Raw genomic sequence first — 23,381 nt, forward strand, 5'->3', positions numbered from 1 at the left:
GTTACATATTTGGCCCGATATAATATTCCTTTTTATATTTTTGATGTGTTATGATAAAGGAAATAGTGATTGATTGTTTCCGTAAATTGGCTAGATTGGAATGATAGAATCCAAATTCAAAATAATCATAAAAGTGGAGATTCTTTAAACAAGAATTTTATGCTCCACATGATTGTTAACAGAGAGTGCACAAATTCTCTTAAAAAGGAATTAGATACTGTAGTTGCTTCAAAAAGAGGAACTGCAAGCTACAGAGAATGAGAAGGCAAGTGGGATTAGATTGGGTAGTTCATTGGGAAATAATTACAGGCACATATTTGATAGGTTAAAAGCCCTTCATTATATGCTGTACTATTCTAAGATTCTATAATTAGTCAATGAATAATCAGTAGTTTATATGAAATGTATTTGCTCTTGCAATGGGTTAATACCTTCTTTAAAAATAGAGAAATTTCACAAGCCTGTGTTAACTGAAGATGTGTTAATATTTGCACTGTGTTGAAATTAAAGCCATTGTGAATTTTTAAATGAATCACTTACATGCTCCTGGGAATGAAAGGGCACAGAGATCGTATGCACAAATCTACACCTCCATTTATTGCATGCTAATGTATAGACATTGGGGCTTGTGGTTGGATTTAATTTAAGGAATCCATCGCTTCCCCAGTCCATTGCATTGCATTTCATTACCCCATTCCTGTATCTAAATTTATTTTTATTTATTTTTTTGTTTTGTAATGCAACCTGTCACCCCGTTACTCACCCCACCCTATACTTCAGCTTAAGCCTTGGTACTGGTCGCCATTCAGATCTCCAACCCCACACTCTGACTCCCTCCTCAACCTGTGAACATTGTGATGGGACATTTGTATATATAATTCGTATGTAAAATTATTAGTGATCCATGTATATTTTTAATGCTTACCCTGCCAGAAAAAGTCTTAAGGTACCTGTATTGTGAAAATATTGTGCTATACAGATAGCTTCTTTGTATAGCTCTGATGAGAGCTTACTTTCTATGAAGAAAAATTGCCATTAGAGGTTCAGTTGCAGAGAGATTAGTGTGTTATTACAAGGTTTATTCAACAGATTGGTACCATTGCACCATAGGAAAAGTCATGTGTAGGCCAAGAGACTTCATCCTGTAAAATTGCTTTCACAAAAGCTCCACCAGTATTTTACCCTAATGTTATATTTAACTCAAGATACTCTTAACCCTAATTTGAAAGAAAAAATATTATTGTACTGTTGGATGTATTTCACAGTTTAAATGGACATGCTGTAAACATTTTACACTCATGCATTACTGAAATTCTAATGGAAAAAGTTGGTTAGTGCCGCTGCGTGAGAACTTCATGCTTGATTGAAATCTTAGTGAAAACACTACTGATGCAGGGCAGAAAACACCCTTTGTTCTAAAGCAGTGGTTCTCAAACTTTTGTCCACAGATCACTCAGGTGGAACAAAAGATCCCATGGACCACCTACTGCTCCTACCCCACCCGCTTTGCTTGACACTGCAAAAACTTATCAGAATTAATAGAAAATGATGGAAACTATAAATATTTAGCTTTTTTGCCACTAAATGAAATAAATTTATAAATATTTTTAAATTAAAGATCATAATTATTAAATCATGCCAGAAACAAAAAGTATATACTTTCATATTCTAAACATTAATACTATATGAGAACACTTTTATTTGAAACATTCTAAAGTGTTACAGAATCAACATCATAGCCTTCTGAGAAACTAACACATCTTAGATCCATATTTATCAAACAAAACCAACAGTAACACAAATCTCGCTTAAAAAAAACATCATTGTTGTTGCTTGCACTTATGACGACTCATGCCGCACACACAGAAGCGGTCTGGTTCTGTGATACTGCGCAAGTGGTGGGGATGAGGCTTTTCTGACCTATTCTCTTGTACGGCCTCAGCTGTGGTGTTCCTTGTCAGTGACATGAATTTTGGACCAGCCTGTGGGCTACGTGGAGGACCCTTGTGGATCACACTTTTGAGGATGTCAACATCATGAACTTTCTAATAGAAGTCTCCATTCTTTTTTTGCTAATTAATGTTTAAATAAAAGTAATTAGAATTATGGTGACTCCTTTGTGTTCCATTTGTACTGGTAAATGTTAGAACATGCATTATTCTTATCCCCCACACAGGAGCACAAAAAGAATCCCACAGTGGTTAACTCCTGCTCTCTGCCACAGTATCTAGGGAACTGGCAGTTCTTTGCAATGAGTCAGACTGTACAGGATTTGTTCAGCTGGCTGGCCTAAACCTGGAGTCTTATTAGCAGATCATCACCTTCTGCTTCTTTTGAGTAATACATCTCAGGAGAATCCAAACAATCAAGGGAAGAAGTAACCAACGAATACTGGTTTTGAATCATTTCAAAATGAAAGGCAAAAAAACACATTAATGTTGCTATCTGGTGAGATGTAGTGATAAAACCATCCAATTGAGCAAAGTACAAATGATATTTACTATTTGAAACATGGGGCAGAATTTTGCCCTAGGTTGGTGGGCGGGCAGCCAAACTCTGCTGCCGAAGTGGGCCCCGCTGCCATTTTAAGTGGGCGGGCCAATAAAGCCTGCTCAGCGCGCCACCCGACGGGAAGTGCTATGCACTTCCTGTGCTGGGGGGAGGGATTCCCCAACTGTCAGACTGCGCGTGAAAGAGCACACATCTCCCTGAGACTAAATGCTGTCTCAGGGGGAGCGCTGACAGTTTGAAAAACTTGAACTATAGAACAATAAAAAAAATTAACATGTCCCCATGTTACACTGTCACACGAGATGGGACATGTTAATAAATATGAGTGAAACTTTATTATCCTTTTTAAAAACTGAGATGAAACCTCATCCCGCCAGTGAATGAGGTTTCATGTATTATCAGAAGCCCACTGGGGCTCCTGGCCTGCCCGCCAGCCTTAAGGTTGGATGGGCGGGGCCTTTAATTACCGTAATTATCCTGTCAATGGCCTCAATTGGCCATTGACAGTTCAGTGGGCGGACAGATGATTTCGCTGTCGCCCGCCTTCCTGAATATTTAAATGGGGCGGGATGATGTCGGGGGTTCCTCCCAATGTCACCTCACATCATTTTCCCGTCGGCGAGCGGGCCCCAAATCGCCAACAGGAAAATTCAGGCCCATGGTATCTGAATCCCCAAATTGTATTTTAGCTTTGAATTTCCCTATGCTTGACTAAGAACAGTGTGCTAGCACCTATTATGAGAAATTTCATATATGAACTGTGCTGGAATTTTCTATCTTTTTATCAATTCGTACATGATATACCCAAATGCTTGGCATATCTCTGTCCAGTTTGGGATTTATTTTGGCGTAATTTTCACAGTGATTAGGATGTGGAATTCTGTGCTCCAAATGATGAGAATTGAAGAGAATTTTAAAAGAATACTGCACAATCCATATTCAGTATCTCAATTTAAGGATCTGATTAGCTCAGTTCAACATTTGAGAAACATATCTTTTTTGAAGAGTACTTTACAATAGAAAACATCCTACATCAGTTAGTGTCAGTCATTTAAAAAGAAAACAGCAATCAAACTACTTTCTAAGTCTAAAAACTGCTGTCATTTGGCTAGTGTACCAACATGATTTAGGAAGCATTGTACTAAAGCCATTGCATTTTAATGTTATGAGATCCACTGTTTGGAGTTGAATTTGCTCTGTAGGTTTAGTTATTTTTAGTGCACTGGTTAACACATTTGTGTCAAATCCTTTTTTGCATTATTTTAGTGCAGTTGTTAACCTGTGCTAATCAATGTGCTTAAAAAAAGCACAGAAAAGAAATTAAACTATACAATTTGCTACTCTCATCAAATTAAATCATCACTACCACCACTGCCAGCAATGGATCCATAACCATTGGTACTTCCCAACAATGTTATACAACCCAAAATGTTCTCTGCATGTGGTTTATTATGGAATCTTATTGAGTCATTGACTTGCTGTTACAACCCCCACAGTTTATCTTTTCCTGTAATTTGGGCAAAGGAATATAATGCCTTTTCATTAACACTACATGTGACTTCAGGAAAAGCAGCAGTGTTGTGACTAATATTGGGTGAGTGAGATTTTCATACTATGCCCACTTGAATTGTGGTAAAACACCCAGCAGTACAGCTGTAGATTGAGATATTTTAAACTTGAGCTGTGTTTCTAAGGAGCTTTTTATGCGACATGATACCAGCTTTGTCAACGATGGGAGCATTTTGAGGTGCTGCATTAAGAGTATCATACAAGTAGTGCAAATTAGAACATGTAAGTGATTTGGTTAAATGTGATTTTTGCTATACAGTATTAGTCTAAATAAATTAAATATCTCCAGTGATAATACTGTATCCTAAATGCATCAGAATACAGGGTAGCATATTATTAATGCAATTTTGGCAGCAACTTTCAAACTTACAACCTCTACCACCTAGAAGGACAATGGCAGTAACTACATGGGAACACCACCACCTCCAATTTCCATTCCAAGTCACACACCATCACATCTTGGGGATATATTGACACTCCTTCATTGTCACTGTCCTAACAGCACTGTGGAAACAGCTTCACCACATGAACTGTAGTGGTTCAAGAAGGTGGCTCACCACTGAACCATTCAAAGACAATGAGTGCTCGCTTTGCTAGCGACACCCACATCTCATGAATTAATAAATTAAGAAACAATTCTGATTAAATTGCAAGTGGCAGATTGGAAAATCCCCTAGTTTTAGTGTTTGAGAGAAAATAATTGATATTGTGTTAGAGCACAGTGTTTCAAACCGAGATCTGTAAGAGAACCAGATCATCGGAATCCAGTCTGGTTGTGGACTGGCAAACCATGTGCCCAGTGTCTGGAGAATTCTGTATGTTATATTGTTCTGTATTTGCTAAATCACTTGCATATTATTTATTAAGCAGCAACAGAAATAAAATAAATCTGCAGTGGTGACACATTTTCCATTGAGAGACTGACACTCTTGTTTAGAGGCTAGAATAGTCACTGGGTTCTTGTCAATAATTGCAGGAGGCCCCTGAGGACATACTGGTAATTACAAGGGCCTCCCACACTGAAAATTTGCAAACCAAAGTGTGAAGTCTAGATGTTCATATTCATGCATGTTTACACTTTTGTTCTAGGGCTCCGGTGTTGTCAAAGCTGGTTTTGCAGGTGATCAGATTCCAAAGTACTGCTTCCCTAATTAGTAAGTACTTTTCCATTACAAAATATATATATTTTAAAAGTATTTGCACTGGAATCGTGTGACTCACACGTATGAACATTGTAGAATATATAGGGGCAAGTGCTAGTTCTTCACTAGTCACATTTTTCAGATGTCAACCACCATTTCTAATGCCAAACTTGGGAAATCCATAAAAACAAAAAACTGTGGATGCTGGAAATCCAAAACAAAAACAAAAATAAAAGTACCTGGAAAAACTCAGCAGATCTGACAGCATCTGCGGAGAGGAACACAGTTAACGTTTCGAGTCTGTATGACTCTTAATAGAACTGTGCCTCTGTTGAAGAGTCATACGGACTCGAAATGTTAACTGTGTTCCTCTCCGCAGATGCTGTCAGATCTGCTGAGTTTTTCCAGGTACTTTTATTTTTGTTTTTGTTTGGGAAATCCATATCCTGATTCTTAAACAGCCCAATGTTAAGCTTTACAACATTTTGTAGCAATAGCATAGTTACAATATCATATGCCATATGAACTGTAGTTAAAAGTTATCTTACAAACTTTGATTTTACATTGCATGTGTGGGAAATGTTGGTGTTAAAATGTAATTTGTTTTTGCTGTTGATTTTGTGGGAAAGTATTACAACAACTGAAGTTCCTGTTAATAAAGATACTCAGCTCAAAACTCCTACTGAGACTTAGTTGGCTAAAATACCAGCCAAAATTAGTGTCCGTGGACCAAAATAGGAAAAGATTGTTATTATTCCCTCCCTGCTAATTGGCCACTAAACCCTTCTGAAACATGGGCCTGAATGCTTGTAAGTCGGAGAGCCTGTCCATTGTTTTGAAAATGGCGGCAAAGACCTGAATCTGGAAGACCTGCCTCTGAACACAGTACCTGCCATTTTCGCTGAGGTGGGGAAATAGAGGTGGGTTCAAAGTTACATATCTGTGGTTCACGGAGGCAACTGCACGTTAAGTGCAGCTGTTCAAGATGATCTGATTCTCGCTAGTGGGATGTCCAAAACACAATTTATGCACTTTAAACCTGGTAGGAGAAGGTCTAAAGCTGCCGAAGTTCTTTGGAGAGATAAGATACCCTTTTGGATATGGTCCCTGGGAGGTTGGGTGCCCTTTGGAATTGTTAAAATTAGACATGAATGTGTGTAAAAAGTGAATAAACTCATTGGGACTGTCAAGTGAGCTCAAGGGAGCTGTCAAAGTATTTAAAACTCTTGTCCTGTAGATATTTGAAAAAAAAAACTATCTGCAGTGTTTTTAAAAAACAGTGCCTGCTATTTCACTCTGTTGACAAAACCCTGAGGGTTATCATTACAGAATTAGTGCTGCTGATTGATTTCACAACCTTTCATTATCACCATGGGGTGCCTGTAAGTTCGCAGTTTTACAGTTCCAAATGGTTATAAACTCTTTGAAATGGGACTGATTTCCAGTGCTTGTTTTTATAAGGGATTAAAGGAAGTTAAATGTACTGAATGGGGTTTTATCCTTTTTTTTTGAAATAGTGAATTCATCAATAGGCACTTAAGAACTATTTAGTCTCAGCATAGCCCTGAGGTCTGCCCAGAGTGGGTGAACTGGGTGAATTGGTATAGTAGGTATAATGGCAAAGGGTAGTGGTGGGGGCATGAGTTGGCACTAAGTTGGCCCATGGACTTTAAAGGTACATGGGGCTGGGTAGAGGGGCATAGATTGCTATGAAGGGTATGAGGAGCCATGGGGGTGGGTATAGGTTGGCATGGGAAGTATTAGGTGTCATGGTGGGGGAGGTGAGGGTATGAGGTGGCAGGGTTGGAATTGATGGGACACGGGGAGTGTATTGGGGTGTGAGGGAGGGAGGGCTGTTTTTTTTTGCTTTATTTTTTTCTCATTGCACTGGCACTTCTTCAAAGCACTGAGGCAGGCCTTCCACCCAGCCTGCCTCCGCACTGGCAGCCTTTGGACTTCCCAGGTTGTCCACCGCAACTCCCATAAAACCTGGCCCACCAGAACAAAACCCCGAAGTTCCGGGGCATTTTTTCCTGACTCTGCAAAGCCAACGTGGGGGTGAAATTCAGATCATGTTAGGTGAGACCAGGGTCAGCATTGACTGTGCTGTCTCCCATTGTCATATGGCTTAGCGACTCTTACTGTTCTGGCTGACATCTGAGGAATAGCCACTTGGACGGGACATCGTAGAGTCAGGTAATCTCAGTTATTGTAAAATCCAGTTTATTGGATACAGGGGTATTAAAATAGTAGCAATTATTTTGATGTATGCTGAGCCATCAAAACCACTAAGGGGTTGAAATTACTCGTGATGTTGCAAACAAATATATTAATAATTTCTGTAGTACCCGCAGATTTACACACGAGAAGTCAGCCCATTTCAATAAGATCTGTAAAGAAATGATGGGTGAGTCTCTGACCAGAAGTCTCCCTCCCCGCCCAACCCGCACCCCATGGTGTTTCCAAAATATGAGCTCAGTTTTTCTGGTTTAAAAAAATGTTCCCAACAATTAATATAATTACCCATTAGAATCATAAGTTTTTAACTTGTATTTTGAAGACATTTTAGTATTCATGTTAGTGTTGCAGATAGAAATAAAATATGATTGTGTTTTATTCAGGTCTCTTGTCAGCTGTCCCTACCATATGGCATTTAATGCCTCATTACACAGTATCTGACAATTATACAATAAATTATTTTATATTTACTTTGAGAATTCAGTTTGGGCAGATTTCTCATTCGAGGCTATCCTGGCATGGAAAGGATGTGGGGCACGCCATATGTTATATTGGACTGTAAAGTGCCTGTTTTTGGTCTGGAAAATGAATTGCTCTAAAATCCACTGTCTGGATCAGCGTCATTTTTTTCCTGGTGGCTGTATATAAATGACCATACTTCTAAAACTCTGTTTGAAAACTTGCCACAGTAAGTTTTAAACTGTAGCCTCAAAATATGTTGTCTATTTTGAATTAATAGATTCAGACAGAGGAGGGATTTGGACCCTCCAAAGGATAAGAAGTTCCTCAGTTGGGAATTTGGATGCCAGAAATTTGACATTAATAGAACAGGAGCCTCTGCGCTGCTGTTTATGTCACAGATGTGTAACTGAAATACCATCAATAATATGTTGATATTTAACTTACGCTGTATTACTCATTAACAGCAACAATGAATTTCTACATTGTAAGCGTCTATGAAGCTCTAGGTGGGGAATTTATTAAGTTTTTTTTATAGTCCACCATGCATAGCAGCATCTATGAATTCCCCAAACACATCCTTCCTTCTAAAGCAGGGAGGAACTGTGTGCTGTCTTATAGGCTTTAGGAGATACAAAAAGTGAAAGCTCTCCTCAGCAGCTTGTCCGCGCTGATAATGCAGCAGCGGAATGCTATCCAATTAGTCCCTTTCCCCATGGCCTTGCAAACATTTCCTCTCCAAGTATTCATCCAGTTCCTTTTTAGAAATTACTATTAAATCTGCTTTCATGCACATGCATTCCAGTGTGCAACATCTTGCTGCAGGAACATATTTCTCTTCATCTTAACTTCTGATTCTTTTGTCAGTTACTTTAAATCTGTGTCATCTTGGGAATTATGTTCATGGCATGGCAAAGAATGCAACCCAACACATAGTGGACTGTTGGCAAAATAGTTATATCATGAATGACTGAAAAGAGTGGGGCTTTTATCTCTAGAAAGAAGGCTGAGGAGTAATCGAATGGAGGTGTTTAAAATTATGAAATGGTTGATAGGATAAATGTAAAGAGGACGTTTCCACTTATGGGGAGACCAAAACTAGGGATCATAAATAGAAGATGGTCGCTAATCAATTGAAATTCAGGAGAAACATCTTTACGCAGAAGATGGTTGAAACGTGGAACTCGGTATTGCAAGGAGTAGTTGAAATGAATAACATAGATGCATTTAATGGGTTAGCTAGATAAATGCATGAAGGAGAAAGGAATAGAAGTGTATGTTCATTGGATAAAGTGCAGTAAGGTAGTTGAGGCTTATGTGGAACATAAACACTGGAATGAATCAGATGGGCTGAATGGCCTGTTTTGTGCTGTAAATTCTATATATTTCAATTTTAATGTTATAAGATGTAAGCTTAAAAGTAAACATTTTTATGAAACTAATTGTGGAATCATATCCCTTCTAATTGGGATTTATAAAGATGAGCATCATATGTACAGAGTTCATACTTTAAACTGACTGAAAGGCCCAGTACCTGATAGAAGTTACTAGCTTAGTGTGAGAAATTGATTTTTTTTATAGTTTTGGGAAATATTGTGTTAATCTGTGAAAAAGCTGTGTGTGTGTGAGATTTAATTAAGCTGGGCTCACCACCACCTTCTCAAGGGCAACTAGGGATGGGCAATAAATCCTGGACTAGCCACTGAAGCCCACATCCCGTGAATGAATTTAGAAAAAGATTAATAGGAGCAGGTTGTCTGGGGGTTTGAAACATGAAAAGGAGAGGTGTTAGGTTTGAGGTACAAGTAAACAGTTTGGATCTAACATTTACGTTTTTAAATAAGTTGAGAGTTTGTTTGAATATCAAAGGGGAGTCAGAGGTAACAAGAAACATGTTTGCATCTTTCAGGAGTGTCATAGAACAGCGAACATTATATTTTATTGATAAAAACAAAAAAACTGCGGATGCTGGAAATTCAAAACAAAAACAGAATTACCTGGAAAAACTCAGCAGGTCTGGCAGCATCGGCGGAGAAGAAAATAGTTGACGTTTCGAGTCCTCATGACCCTTCGATAGAACTTGAGTTCGAGTCCAAGAAGGAGTTCAAATATAAGCTGGTTTACGGTGTGTGTGTGTGTGTGTGTGTGTGTGTGTGTGTGTGGGGGGGTGGGGGGGGGGGGGCGGAGAGAGAGAGAGAAAAGTGAAGGGGGTTGGTGTGGTCGTCTGGCTGAACTTGTTCTCACACTGAACAATTTCTCTTTCAACTCCTTTCACTTCCTCCAAATAAAAGGTGTGGTTATGGGTACCCGCATGGGCCCCAGCTATGCCTGTCTCTTTATGGGGTATGTGGAACATTCCTTGTTGCAGTCCTACTCCGGCCCCCTTCCACAACTCTTTCTCCGGTACATCGATGATTACTTCGGTGCCGCTTCATGCTCTTGTCGGGACTTGGAAAAATGTATTAATTTTGCTTCCAATCTCCACCCCTCCATCATTTTCAAGTGGTCCATCTCTGACACTTCCCTTCCCTTCCTTGACCTCTCTGTCTCAATCTCTGGTGATAGACTGTCCACCAATATCCATTTCAAAACCCACCGACTCTCACAGCTACCTCGACTACAGCTCCTCACACCCCGCTTCCTGTAAGGACTCCATCCCATTCTCTCAGTTCCTTCGCCTCCGTCGCATCTGTTCCGATGATGCTACCTTCAAAAACAGTTCCTCTGACATGTCCTCCTTCTTCCTTAACCGAGGTTTTCCACCCACGGTCGTTGACAGGGCCCTCAACCGTGTCCGGCCCATCTCCTGCGCATCCGCCCTCACGCCTTCTCCTCCCTCCCAGAAACATGATAGGGTCCCCCTTGTCCTCACTTATCACCCCACCAGCCTCCGCATTCAAAGAATCATCCTCCGCCATTTCCGCCAACTCCAGCATGATACCACCACCAAACACATCTTCCCTTCACCCCCCCTATCGGCATTCCGTAGGGATCACTCCCTCCGGGACACCCTGGTCCACTCCTCCATCACCCCCTACTCCTCAACCCCCTCCTATGGCACCACCCCATGCCCACGCAAAAGATGCAACACCTGCCCCTTCACTTCCTCTCTCCTCATCGTCCAAGGGCTCAAATACTCCTTTCAAGTGAAGCAGCATTTCACTTGCATTTCCCCCAACTTAGTCTACTGCATTCGTTGCTCCCAATGTGGTCTCCTCTACACTGGAGAGACCAAACGTAAACTGGGCGACCGCTTTGCAGAACACCTGCGGTCTGTCCGCAAGAATGACCCAAACCTCCCTGTCGCTTGCCATTTTAACACTCCACCCTGCTCTCTTGCCCACATGTCTGTCCTTGGCTTGCTGCATTGTTCCAGTGAAGCCCAACGCAAACTGGAGGAACAACACCTCATCTTCCGACTAGGCACTTTACAGCCTTCCGGACTGAATATTGAGTTCAACAACTTTAGGTCGTGAGCTCCCTCCCCCATCCCCACCCCCTTTCTGTTTCCCCCTTCCTTTTTTCCCAATAAATTCTATAGATTTTTCTTTTCCCACCTATTTCCATTATTTTTAAATATTTTAAAATCTTTTATGCTCTCCCCACCCCCACTAGAGCTATACCTTGAGTGCCCTACCATCCATTCTTAATTAGCACATTCGTTTAGATAATATCACCAACTTTAACACCTATGTGTTCTATTGTTGTTGACATATTTTGATGATCTGCTTCTATCACTGCTTATTTGTCCCTACAACCACACCCCCCCCCACTTCTCTCTCTCTCTCTCTCCGCCCCCCACACACCTTAAACCAGCTTATATTTCAACTCTTTCTTGAACTCGAACTCAAGTTCTGTCGAAGGGTCATGAGGACTCGAAACGTCAACTCTTTTCTTCTCCGCCGATGCTGCCAGACCTGCTGAGGTTTTCCAGGTAATTCTGTTTTTGTGTTATATTTTATTGACCTGAAAGCAAAGACAAGATGGAAACATAAAAGATCTTATATTTGAAAGGATTTTAGTTTCAAAGAGGTGTAAAAACAATGGAACCTAAGATGAAAGGGAAAAAAGGATATTTTAGAGTTACTGTGGAGAGCATAGGTTAGCTGTAGCTCTTGAGTTGTGGCTTTGGGCTGGGAGAAGATGCAGGTTTGAATCAGCCATCAGGTCGAGCCAGAAATGTCTTGGGCTGCAACGAGCAGTTTTATTCTGAAGGTTGGATTCCACAGCATGCTGGGTGAGAGTTGAGAGGTCATGTGGTATGTCTCTATGAAAGCTACAGCAGTTTGCCTTGGGTAATATTACTAGATTTTTTTATAGTCAAACATCTATAAGGGAGTGTTGCCTGGAAGGTGTTTACTTGTGTGTCTGACTAAGTGGAGAACCTTTTTGGGGGAATGTTCTGTAAGACTAAGTTTAGCTGTGTGTCTGTAATCTTGTGTGCTTAAGTTTTCTTTTACACTTGTTAAAAAAACTTTTACTTTTAATTTTTAAAATCCGAAAAGGGTTACTGGACTTCTTACTCCTGAGATCAGTACATCCCCTCCTCATTTTCAGAATACAAAAAAAAGGGCATGGCTCATAAGCCAAGTTAATTTGTGCAGCAATTAACATCAGCTGAGGTCATAACACTAGCAATAAGAGAGATCAAAAGCACAATGCGGAATTCCAGCCCATTCCCCTATGCTCTTACATATTTACTGAAGATAATTTGGGAAGGGAAAAGGCTGCCCCTAGGAAGAATTTAATACAGTAAGCACTGACAGGACATCAGAATATATTCACTAGTTCACCAACTAGTAATAATCCCATTCTCGCCAGTATGAAACAAAATCTACTGTTCTTGGTGAAGCAGATATTTTACATCAACCATTTGGGGTTAAAAGTCAGCTATTTGCAAATTATTTCCTCCTTGAAAAATAATTTTATTAAAGACCGTCTGTCCACAGGAACAGGCAATGTACCTCCATCAGCAATAACTGTTAGCTTTTGCTTTGCTCTAGTTCTCCAGTGGAGAATTAGAGACACGTTTAAATGACAGCTCTCCCTCTGACTGCAGTCCCTGCTCCTACAGCTGGTGAGAATCTTGGTGGGTGGAAGCAGTGTAATTTTGATCTTGTTAAATGAGAGTCATGGATTTTCAAAAATAGCTTTTGAGTGGAATTAGACTTACATGGAGATATATATGATATTTCAAGTTAAATGTACTTTGTTTGATTTATAAGAGCTGACAGAGCTGATGTGAATTGTGTAATGACTTGAGACCATCAGTTTCCACATGTAGGCTGATGACACCTAGCTTTACCTCACCACTGCTTCTCTTAAAAAAAAAATGATTTGGATGAGGGAACCAAATGTAATATTTTGAAGTTTGCTGATGATACGAAAGTTGGTGGGAATATGAGCAATGAGAATGGTGTTAAGAGGCTTCAAGATGATTTAGATAGATTGAATGAGTGGGCAAATACATGCAAATGCAGTATAATGTGGCTAAGTGTGAAGTTATCCACTTTGGTAGGAAAAACAGAGTGGCAGAGGACTATTTAAATAGTGATAGATTGGGAAATGATGTACAAAGGGACCTAGATGTCCTTGTACACCAATCACTGAAAGCAAGCACACAGGTGCAGCAAGCAGTTAAGAAGGCAAATGGTATGTTAGCTTTCATTGTGAGAGGACTTGAGTACATGAGCAAGGATGTCTTACTGAAGCTGTACAGATGAGACCACACCTGGAGTATTGTGCAGTTTTGATCTCCTTACCTAAGAAAGGATATACTTGCCATAGAGTGAGTGCAGCAAAGGTTCACCAGATTGATTCCTGGGATGACAGGATTGTCGTATGAGGAGAGGTTAGGCTGACCAGGCCTTTATTCACTGGAGTTTAGAAGAATGAGAGGAGATCTCATTGAAACATATAAAATTCTGACAGGGATGGACAGATGGATGCAGGGATGATATTTCCCCTGGCTGGGGTATCTAGAACAAGGGGGTCACAATCTCAGAATACGCAGTGTGCCATTTAGGACCAAGATGAGAAACTTCTTCACTCAGAGGTGGTGAACCTGTGGAATTCTCTACCACAGAGGGCTGTGGAGGCCAAGTCACTGAATATATTTAATAAGGAAATAGATTTCTGGACTGTAAGGGCATCAAGTGGTATGAAGAGAGTGCAGGAGTATAGCGTTGAGGATCAGCCATGATCATATTGAATGGCGGAGCAGGCTCGAAGGGCCGAATGACCTACTCCTATTTTCAATGTTTCTAGACCCTTCCACTGTCCCTAAATTGTCGGACTGGCTGTGTGACATTTACTACTGGATAAGCAAAAATTTCCTCTATTTAAATATTGGGAAAACTGAAGCCTTTGTCTTTGTCCCCCTGCCTCAAAGCTGTTCCCTTGCAACTGATTCCATCCCTCTCCCTGGCAACTGTCTGAGACTAAACCAGATTGTTTGCAACCTCAATATCATTTTTGACTCTTGAGATGAGCTTTCAGCCACATAACTGGGCCATCACTAAGACCATCTATTTCCACCTCTGTAACGTTGCCCTGCCTCAGCTCTTCTGTTGCTGAAACCCTCATCCATGCCTGTGTTGCCTCCAGACTTGACTATTCTAACGCACTCATGGTCAGCCCTCCGTAAACTTGAAATCATCAAAAATTCTGATGCCAGTGCCATAATTGCACTCCTCTAATTGGGGAGGTGATGGCATAGTGGTATTGTCACTGGACTAGTATTCCAGGGTTCCAGGGTCCCAGATATTCTGGGGACCTGGGTTCAAATCCCACCAAGGCAGATGGTGAAATTTGAATCAAATTTAAGAAGTCTGATGATGACCATAAAACCATTGTTGATTGTCATAAAAAGCCCATCTGGTTCACTAATCTTTTTAGGGAAGGGAATCTGCTGTCCTTACCTGGTCTGGCCTATATGTGACTCCAGTCCCACAGCAATGTGGTTGACTCTTAAATGCGCTCCGAACGAGGGCAGTTAGGGATGGGCAATAAATGCTGGCCTAGCCAGCGATGCCCACATCCCATGAATTAATAGAAACTACTTGTACTAAATCCCATTCACTTATCATCCCTGTGCTTGCTGACCCTAACCGTACAACACTTATTTTTTATATTCTCTCATGGGATGTGAACATCGGCAGCTAGGCCAACATTTAATGCCCATCCCTAATTGCCCTTGAGAAGGTGGTGGTGAGCTGCCTTCTTGAACCGCCGCAGTCCATGTAGTGTAGGTACACCCACAGTGTGGTTAGGGCTGAGAGGTGAGTGAACTACATCTTGATTTTAAAATTCTCATCTCTGTTTTCAAATCCCCCTGTAGCCTTACCCCCACCCTACCTCTGTAATCTCCCCACAGCCCTACAGCTTTCTGAGATATTTGCACGCTTCTAATTCTGGCCGGCTGACTAACCTCAATTTTAACTGCTCCACCATTGATGGCTGTGCCTTCAACTGCCCAGACACCAAGTTCTGGAATTTCCTCCCTAAACCTCTCTGCCTCTCTACCTCGTTTTCCTCCTTCAAGACGTCCTTACCTTTTTGAGCAAGCTTTAAATCATCTGCCCTAATATTTTCTTATGTGGCTTGGTGACATTTTGTTTTCTAATGCCTTTGTGAAGCACTTTGGGAAATTGATTAGGTTAAAGGTACTTTATAAATACAAGATGTTGTTATTGTGATGCTCTGTTTTATGTATTACTCTAACACTAAGAATGTAAAGATGAAAACTCTTTTCAGTCCATGTGACTCCTAAATATTTCTTTCAGTGTGGGAAGGCCCAAGCATGTACGCGTTATGGCTGGCGCCCTGGAGGGCGATATTTTCATCGGACCAAAAGCTGAGGTAATTTTCTGTTTAATTGGTTTTGAAAATGTAACGTCGACTAAAATTTCAGGTGAATGCACTGCTTTCTGAGGTGCTCAGTGTCTGTGTCAAGGAATGCTCTTACTATCCAGCATCAGCATCAAACATTCCCAAGTCAAGTTCATTAGAACAAAGGGTATGATGGGGGGGTGATTGGATGAACGGTTTTTAAAAGTATGAAGGGTCAGGCAGCAGTGGCTACAGCAACAGCATTTGCATTGGTTTTGATCTTGCAGAATTCCATAGATTTTAGAATGGTCCCTGAGGATAGGAAGGTAACAAACATAACCCTGCTACTCAAGAAAGGAGGGAGAGGGAAAACAGGCAAATACGGGCCTGTTAGCCTGATATTAGTAGTAGGGAAAATGCTAGGATACATTACTAGAGATGCGGTAATAGGGCACTTAGAGCATCATAATATGATTGGGCAGAAAAAACACAGATTTTTGAAAGGAAAATCGTGTTTGACAAATTTGTTTTTCAAGGTAGTAACTAGCAGTTTGGATAAGGATGTAGTGTGTTGGATTTTCAAAAAGCGTTTGATAAGGTATCACACAAGAGATTATTACACAAAATTAGTTCTCATGGGACTGGAGGTAATAGCATAGATTGAGGATTTGATTAAAAAGCAAAAAAACCAGAAGTAAACAGGTCATTTTTGGGTTATTACAGGTTGTAACTAGTGGGGCACTGCAAGGATCAGTGCATGGGTCTCAGCTATTTACAATCTATATCAATGATTTAGGTGAAGAGACTGAGGGCAGGATTTTGAGTTCAGCATGGGGGCTTGGTTGGCGGGCCTGGGAGTGACTGGGAAACGGGTCACCACCCATGATCAGCCCCTGACTGCGATTTCACACTGGCTGGTCAAATAATAGCCAGCCAGCGTGAAGTGCGCGCTGATATGGTCAGCGTTGCCTGGCTTGGGGGCGGGAAGAGGGCCAGCGCTGAAGTCGGTGAGGGCATGGGGGAGCGCTCACAGAAAGCTCCCTGAAGGCAGAGAGCTGCCTCAGGGCGCTGAAGACTTCAAAAGTATCAAATAAAGATTTTTAAATCAGGAAAAAAATGTCCACGCAACACAAGGAGTCACCTGAGTGTAGACATTATAAAAATTCTGTACATAGATTGTTTTTCTTTTTATTTAATAATGGAAACCTCCATCCTGCCCTTGGATGAGGTTTCCTGAAAAATGCAAAGGCCACCTCCCAATTTGCCTGCCCACCAACCATAATGTTGGATGGGCAGCAAAAAATCCCAGTTAATTGCGCTGTTAATGGGTTTAATAGCCCTCTTAATTGTAGCTGGGCATGCTGCCGACTCTCATGTGCTCCCGCCGACCGAAATATCGCGCAAGTGACATTGAGACGCTCACCCAATGTCATCATATGCTGTTTCATGCTTGAGCGTGTTGGGCATGCACCTGTACGCCGAGTGAAAAATCCTGCCCTGAGTGTAGTGCATCTGAGACGATACAAATCGAGGTAGGAAAGTAAGCTTGCGGAGAAAGATGGGTTAAGTCAGTGGAAGATAGAATATAATGTGGAGATATATAAAGTTATCTACTTTAGTAGAGAAAAATGGAAAGCAGATTTTTTTAAAAGTGGCATTAGACTGGGAAATGTTGGTATTCAGAGGGATTAGGGTGTCTTTCTAAACAAATCACAGAAGGTTAACATGCATGTATATTAATCAATTAGGAAAGCAAATGGTTTGTTAGCCTTTATTAAAAAGGCACTGTTGTTATGGAAACAGAGTGGGCCATGTAGGATTAGGATTACTACTCATGTGGAGGTTCACAGAATCACGGAATGATTACAGCATAGAAGGAGGCCATTCGGCGTGAGATGTTTGCGCTGGCTCTCTGAAGATGCAATTCACCAAATGTCATTCCCAGCCTTCTCCCAGTAGCCCTGCACATTCTAAATATCAACATGAATGAGTTAGGCCAAATGATCTGTTTCTGTAATACTATATAAGTAAAACATAGCTTGAATATAAATTGGTGCTCCCCCTATGTAATACTGGGCCTAAAGTTCACACCAGTGTTATTTGATGCTAGTATAAGCATGAGTGAATTGCTTACAGAATAAAGGTAGGTATGGGGAATTCAAAGGATACAGGGCTGGAAGGAAAGTCAGTTCAGACCAACCATTTTTTTAAGAAGGCCATCCCATAGCAATAACAGCTCCTGGTGGCCTAAACATGCTGGGGATCAGTCTTCTTCCCCTCAGTGGAAGGGAAATCCTGCCCTCGAGAGCTGCTGGCCAGAACTCAGTAGTTGGGACTGCACAGAGGTCCCTGGAGATCAAAGATGGACTCCGGACCCAGGTAAGCTCTGGGCCTTTAGGATGGGAAGGGATTGGATACCTTAGGGAGAAGGGTGCAAGGTGGGTGTTGGGGTGGGTTTTGGAGGCCAGGTGAGGAGGCACAAAGCGAGGGCTAACATCTTGGGGAGAGTGGGGATGGGGGTGCCCCCAATGTGCACAGGGCACTCCCTGAATGATGTGCCCCACTTCCTCCCTGCCTTTTCACCAAAGTTGTTTTAAAACAAAAACAACCTTCTCAATCTCGCCTACTTGCCGCAGCCCAGTGTATTATGGCAATGGAGGTGGTTTGAGAGCCTTAACTGGGCAATAATTGACTATCTGAGGCCCCCAATAAGCCTAAGGGCAGGTAGGCTAATGGCATCTCTTCCTGTTATGGGGACTGGGTCAGGGAAGTGTGGGAAGGCAGTGGGCTAGCCACCTGACTTGTTTTATGTGCCCTGCCCCCTGTCAAAACATGTCCATCTCTCTGTGGGGGGGTGGGGGGGGGGGAAGCAAAGCTGAGGAATCTTATTGAAATAGCTAGCGTTGGACCCAAAAAAGCAATTCGGGAAGGTGGCAAACTAGAACCACAGCAGGGGATATCTGCGTAATTACTACATTTTTCTCTTACCTCACTATTTTGAATTTCGTTCATAGAGAATCTGAATGATATTTTGCTATCATAAGTCACAATGTGTTTTGATCAATTAGGAACACAGGGGCCTGTTAACAATCAGGTATCCAATGGAACACGGAATTGTAAAAGACTGGAATGATATGGAACGGATCTGGCAGTACGTGTATTCCAAAGACCAACTCCAGACTTTCTCTGAAGAGGTGAGGTGGATCTTTTCAGTATAAAACCTTTTGACTCTTACGATGACTATATTATTACCATAGTTACTTATATATATTTAATAAAAACAATCAAAAGTGTTGTTTTAGTGGTACTTTCACATTATACAGGTAGTGAACATTGCTAGGAAATACACATGATTTTCTTTTTTTACCTGTGGGGCAGCATTTTCCTGTTGGGGAGCAGGGAGTGGGGTCTGCTCACTGACGCATAAAATGACGCGCGGTGACATTGGGCATGCCCCCGACGTCAACGCGCGTCATTTAGATTGTCAGTTTGGCGAGCACGCAGCCGAGTTCGCTGTGCACCCGCCAAACTGTCAAAGGCCTATTAAGGCCTGTTAAAAATTAATTAAAGCAATTAAATGAGCTGCCCGTCCAATCTTAAGGTTGGCGGGCAGGCCAAGAGCCCAGGCGGGATGAAGTTTCATGAAGTGTTTAAAAAAAAACAGTAAAATCTTTTCCAAAATTTCATTAACATGTCACAGAATCACACAGAATCACAGAATCACACAGTGCAGAAGAGGCCCTACAGCCCATTGAGTCTGTACCGACACGTGAGAAACACCTGACCTATCTACCTAATCCCATTTACCAGCACTTGTCCCATAGCCTTGAATATTATGACATACCAAGTGCTCACCCAGATACTTTTTAAAGGATGTGAGGCAACCCGCCTCCACCACCCTCCCAGGCAGCGCATTCCAGACCGTCGCCACCCTCCGGGTAAAAAAGTTTTTCCTCACATTCCCCCTAAACCTCCTGCCCCTCACCTTGAACTTATGTCCCCTCATGACTGACCCTTCAACTAAGGGGAACAGCTGCTCCCTATCCACCCTGTCCATGCCCCTCATAATCTTGTACATCTCGATCAGATCACTCCTCAGTCTTCTCTGCTCCAACGAAAACAACCCAAGTCTATCCAACCTCTCTTCATAACTTAAATGTTTCATCCCAGGCAACATCCTGATGAATCTCCTCTGCACCCCTTCCAATGCAATCACATCCTTCCTATAATGTGGCGACCAGAACTGCACACAGTACTCCAGCTGTCTCACCAAGGTTCTATACAACTCCAACATGACCTCCCTCTTTTAATCCATGACTTGATTGATAAAGGCAAGTGTCCCATATGCCTTTTTCACCACCCCACTAACATGTCCCTCCGCCTTCAGAGATCTATGGACGCACACACCAAGGTCCCTTTGTTCCTCAGAACTTCCTAATGTCATGCCGTTCATTGAATACTTCCTTGTCAAATTACTCCTTCCAAAGTGTATCACCTCACACTTTTCAGGGTTAAATTCCATCCGCCACTTATCTGCCCATTTGACCATCCCGTCTACATCTTCCTGTACCCCAAGATACTCAACCTCACTGTTAACCACCTGGCCAATCTTTGTGTCATTTGCAAACTTACTAATCCTACCCCCCACATAGTCATCTATGTCGTTTATATAAATGACGAATAATAGGGGACCCAGCACAGATCCCTGTGATACGCCACTGAACACAGGCTTCCAGTCACTAAAGCAGCCTTCTGTCATCACCTTCTGTCTCCTACAACTAAGCCAATTTTGAATCCACCTTCAAATTACCCTGTATCCTATGTGTATTTGCCTTCTTTATAGGCCTCCCATGTGAGACCATGTCAAAGGCTTTGCTGAAATCCATATAAACTACATCAACTGCACTACCCTCATCTACACACCTGGTCACCTCCTCAAAACATTCAATCAAATTTGTTAGATTTGACCTCCCTCTGACAAAGCCATTTTGACTATCCCTGATCAAACCTTGCCTCTCCAAGTAGAGATAGATTCTCTCCTTCAGAATTTTCTCCAGTATTCTCTCCTTCAGAATTTTCTCCAGTAGTTTCCCTACCACTGACGTGAGACTCACTGGCCTGTAGTTCCCTGGCTTCTCTCTACAACCCTTCTTAAACAGCGGAACCACATTAGCTGTTCTCCAGTTCTCTGGCACCTACCCTGTGGCCAGAGAGGAATTAAAAATTAAAAATTTGGGTCAGAGCACACTGTCACATGAGGGTACGTGTTTCAAAAGTTTAAAAATCCTTTGCTTAAAAGTTTAACACTGAAATAAATCTCCCTGAAGCATGTGTATTATGCGAAAGAGCACAGGGAATACCCCCTCGCCCGCACAGGGAGCACACAGCGCTTCCGGGCGAATGTCAGGATGGGCGGGCCTTAATTAGCCCGCCTACGTAAAATGGCAGCGTGGACTTGATTGGGGTGCTGATCAGGTTCGTGCTCATCCCTGCACAAGCCCCTCCCCCGCCCCTGACAGGGGGAAGTTTCTGGCCTTGAGGTCTTAACTTTCAGCATCTCTAATGCAGTTTATTCTAAAAAGATAAGGCTACTTTTTTTTTTGTTTTTTGTTCCCAAAGCTTAGTGCATAAATATAAATATTTGATTCTTTCTCAAGTAATCTTTTGTAGTTATAAGAATGGCACAACAAAATATTTCTTGCCTCTTTCTCTGCAAATGCAAATCTTTGACCTATCACTCAGTGGTGTAGCTGCATTATCATTACCTATTTTAAGTCATTTTTTTAAACAATGCAGCTGGAGATTTCTCACCAAATGCAGACAGTTGTTATTTCTCAGTAAGAATAACCAAAATGAAACTTATTGTAGATTGCAAAATTAAGGTGAGTCCTTCTACATTCCTAAAAGATTTTTTATATACAAAAATAAGGGGAAGGATTTTTCCCTCATTGGGTGGGCTCTGTGGTGGGGGCGGTTGGGAAGCTGACCGCTGCCCGTGATCGGGGCAGGACCGCGATTTCACGCTGGCAGGCCAATTAAGGCATTAAAGGCGTGGCAGCGCTGCCTGCGGGTGGTTTGGGGGGGTGTGGGGGTGGGCAAGAGTGCAAATTTGGGACTACGTGCTCGAAAATCTCACTTTCACAGAGCTGCCTCAGGGAGATGAGGAGTTTTGCACATTAAAAAATAAAGATTTTTAAAATGTTATAAAACACGTTCCCCCCATGTGACTATGTCACATGAGCAGGGACATGTTCAAATTTTTATTTTATTTTTATTGGCTGTTGGACACCTCATCCCACTCGTGCATGAGGTTTCCTAAAAAGTGCAAAGACTGCTTGGCCTTTTCACTTGCCCACCAACCGTAAGGTTGGACGGGCAGCGAAAAGTTTCTTTCAATTATAACTTAATAGACCTTTTTAATTGTTGGTGGGCACGCTGCCAACTCCCACGCGTGTGTGCGCGATGGCATCGGGACGCTTACCCAACGTCATTACGTGTCATTTTACGCTCGGTCACGTCTGGTGCGCCCCTGCCTGATTGAGTGTTATATGCTGGCCAAGGAGAAATTAGATTATAATGGATTACAGTATGTCCCTATTCTTTACTGAATACAGTCACTTTGTTTTTTTATCCTTGGTCTCTTGGTTGAACAGGAAGGCAATCTTCTTCCAAGGATTCATTAATGTTACTATGAAAAGGCTGGTAGTTAACGTGCTTTTTATTTTTCATTAAACCAAATTTTCCTTTTATAAACTGTTAGTGTATAACATGTCCTTTGGCTGGCCCCTTGTCAAGAGCTGCAGGGTGGTTAATCGACGTACATTTGGTTATTTATTAAAACTAGATTTTGAGTCATGCCATTGTATATTTCCAGAGATTTATTTTGTGTGCAAAATTATTGCAACTAGAATCTCTCTTAGGCAGTGCATTACAAATCTTGATTACAGACTGTGTAAAATGTTTTCCTTATGTCACCATTGGTTTTTTTTGCCATTCACCTTAAATCAGTGTCTCCAGGTTCTTGACCCTTCTACCAAAGGGAACAGTTTCTCCCTGTCTACCTTGTCCAGACTCTTCATGATTTTGTACAGCTCTATCAAATCTCCTCTCAACCTTCTAAAATCTAAAGAGAACAGCCCCAGTTTCTCCAATCTATCCACATAACTGAACTCCCTCACCCCTGGAACCTTTCTCGTATATCTTTTCTGCATCTTCTCTAATGCCTTCAGATACTCCTTAAAGTATGGGACACAGAATTGGACGTGACACTTAAGTTGAGGTTAAACCAGTGTAACAAACATATGAACAAGGAGCAGGAATAAGCCATTTGGCCCCTCAAGCCTGCTCTGCCATTTAATAAGATCATGGCTGATAGTAACCTCAGACCTGTCTACCCCCGATACCTTATCCCCCCTTGCTTACCAAGCATCTATCCACCTCTGCCTTAAAAATATTCAAAGACTCTGCTTCCGCTGCCTTTTCAGGAAGAGTTGCAAAGACTCGCAACCCTTTGACAGAAATCTTTTTTGCCTCATTTCCATTTTAAATAGGAGCTCCTTATTTTTAGACAGTGACCCCTAGTTCTAGATTCTCCCATAAAAGAATCTTCTCCCACGTTCGACGTGTCAAGAC

At 41.7% G+C, this 23,381-nt stretch overlaps 1 protein-coding gene across 1 annotated transcript in view; it reads left to right on the forward strand.

The window, feature by feature from the left end:
• LOC121289533 (alpha-centractin) overlaps positions 1 to 23,381 on the forward strand; it is a 67,633-nt gene that overhangs the window by 16,933 nt on the left and 27,319 nt on the right. The window contains exons 2-4 of the mRNA XM_041209030.1: positions 5,170 to 5,234; positions 15,704 to 15,779; positions 18,818 to 18,943. Of these exons, the coding sequence (XP_041064964.1) occupies positions 5,170 to 5,234; positions 15,704 to 15,779; positions 18,818 to 18,943 (267 nt within the window). The remainder of the gene's footprint in view (positions 1 to 5,169; positions 5,235 to 15,703; positions 15,780 to 18,817; positions 18,944 to 23,381) is intronic.

Source organism: Carcharodon carcharias, chromosome 17 (assembly GCF_017639515.1).
Source record: "Carcharodon carcharias isolate sCarCar2 chromosome 17, sCarCar2.pri, whole genome shotgun sequence".
In the NCBI taxonomy this organism is placed as follows: domain Eukaryota; kingdom Metazoa; phylum Chordata; class Chondrichthyes; order Lamniformes; family Lamnidae; genus Carcharodon; species Carcharodon carcharias.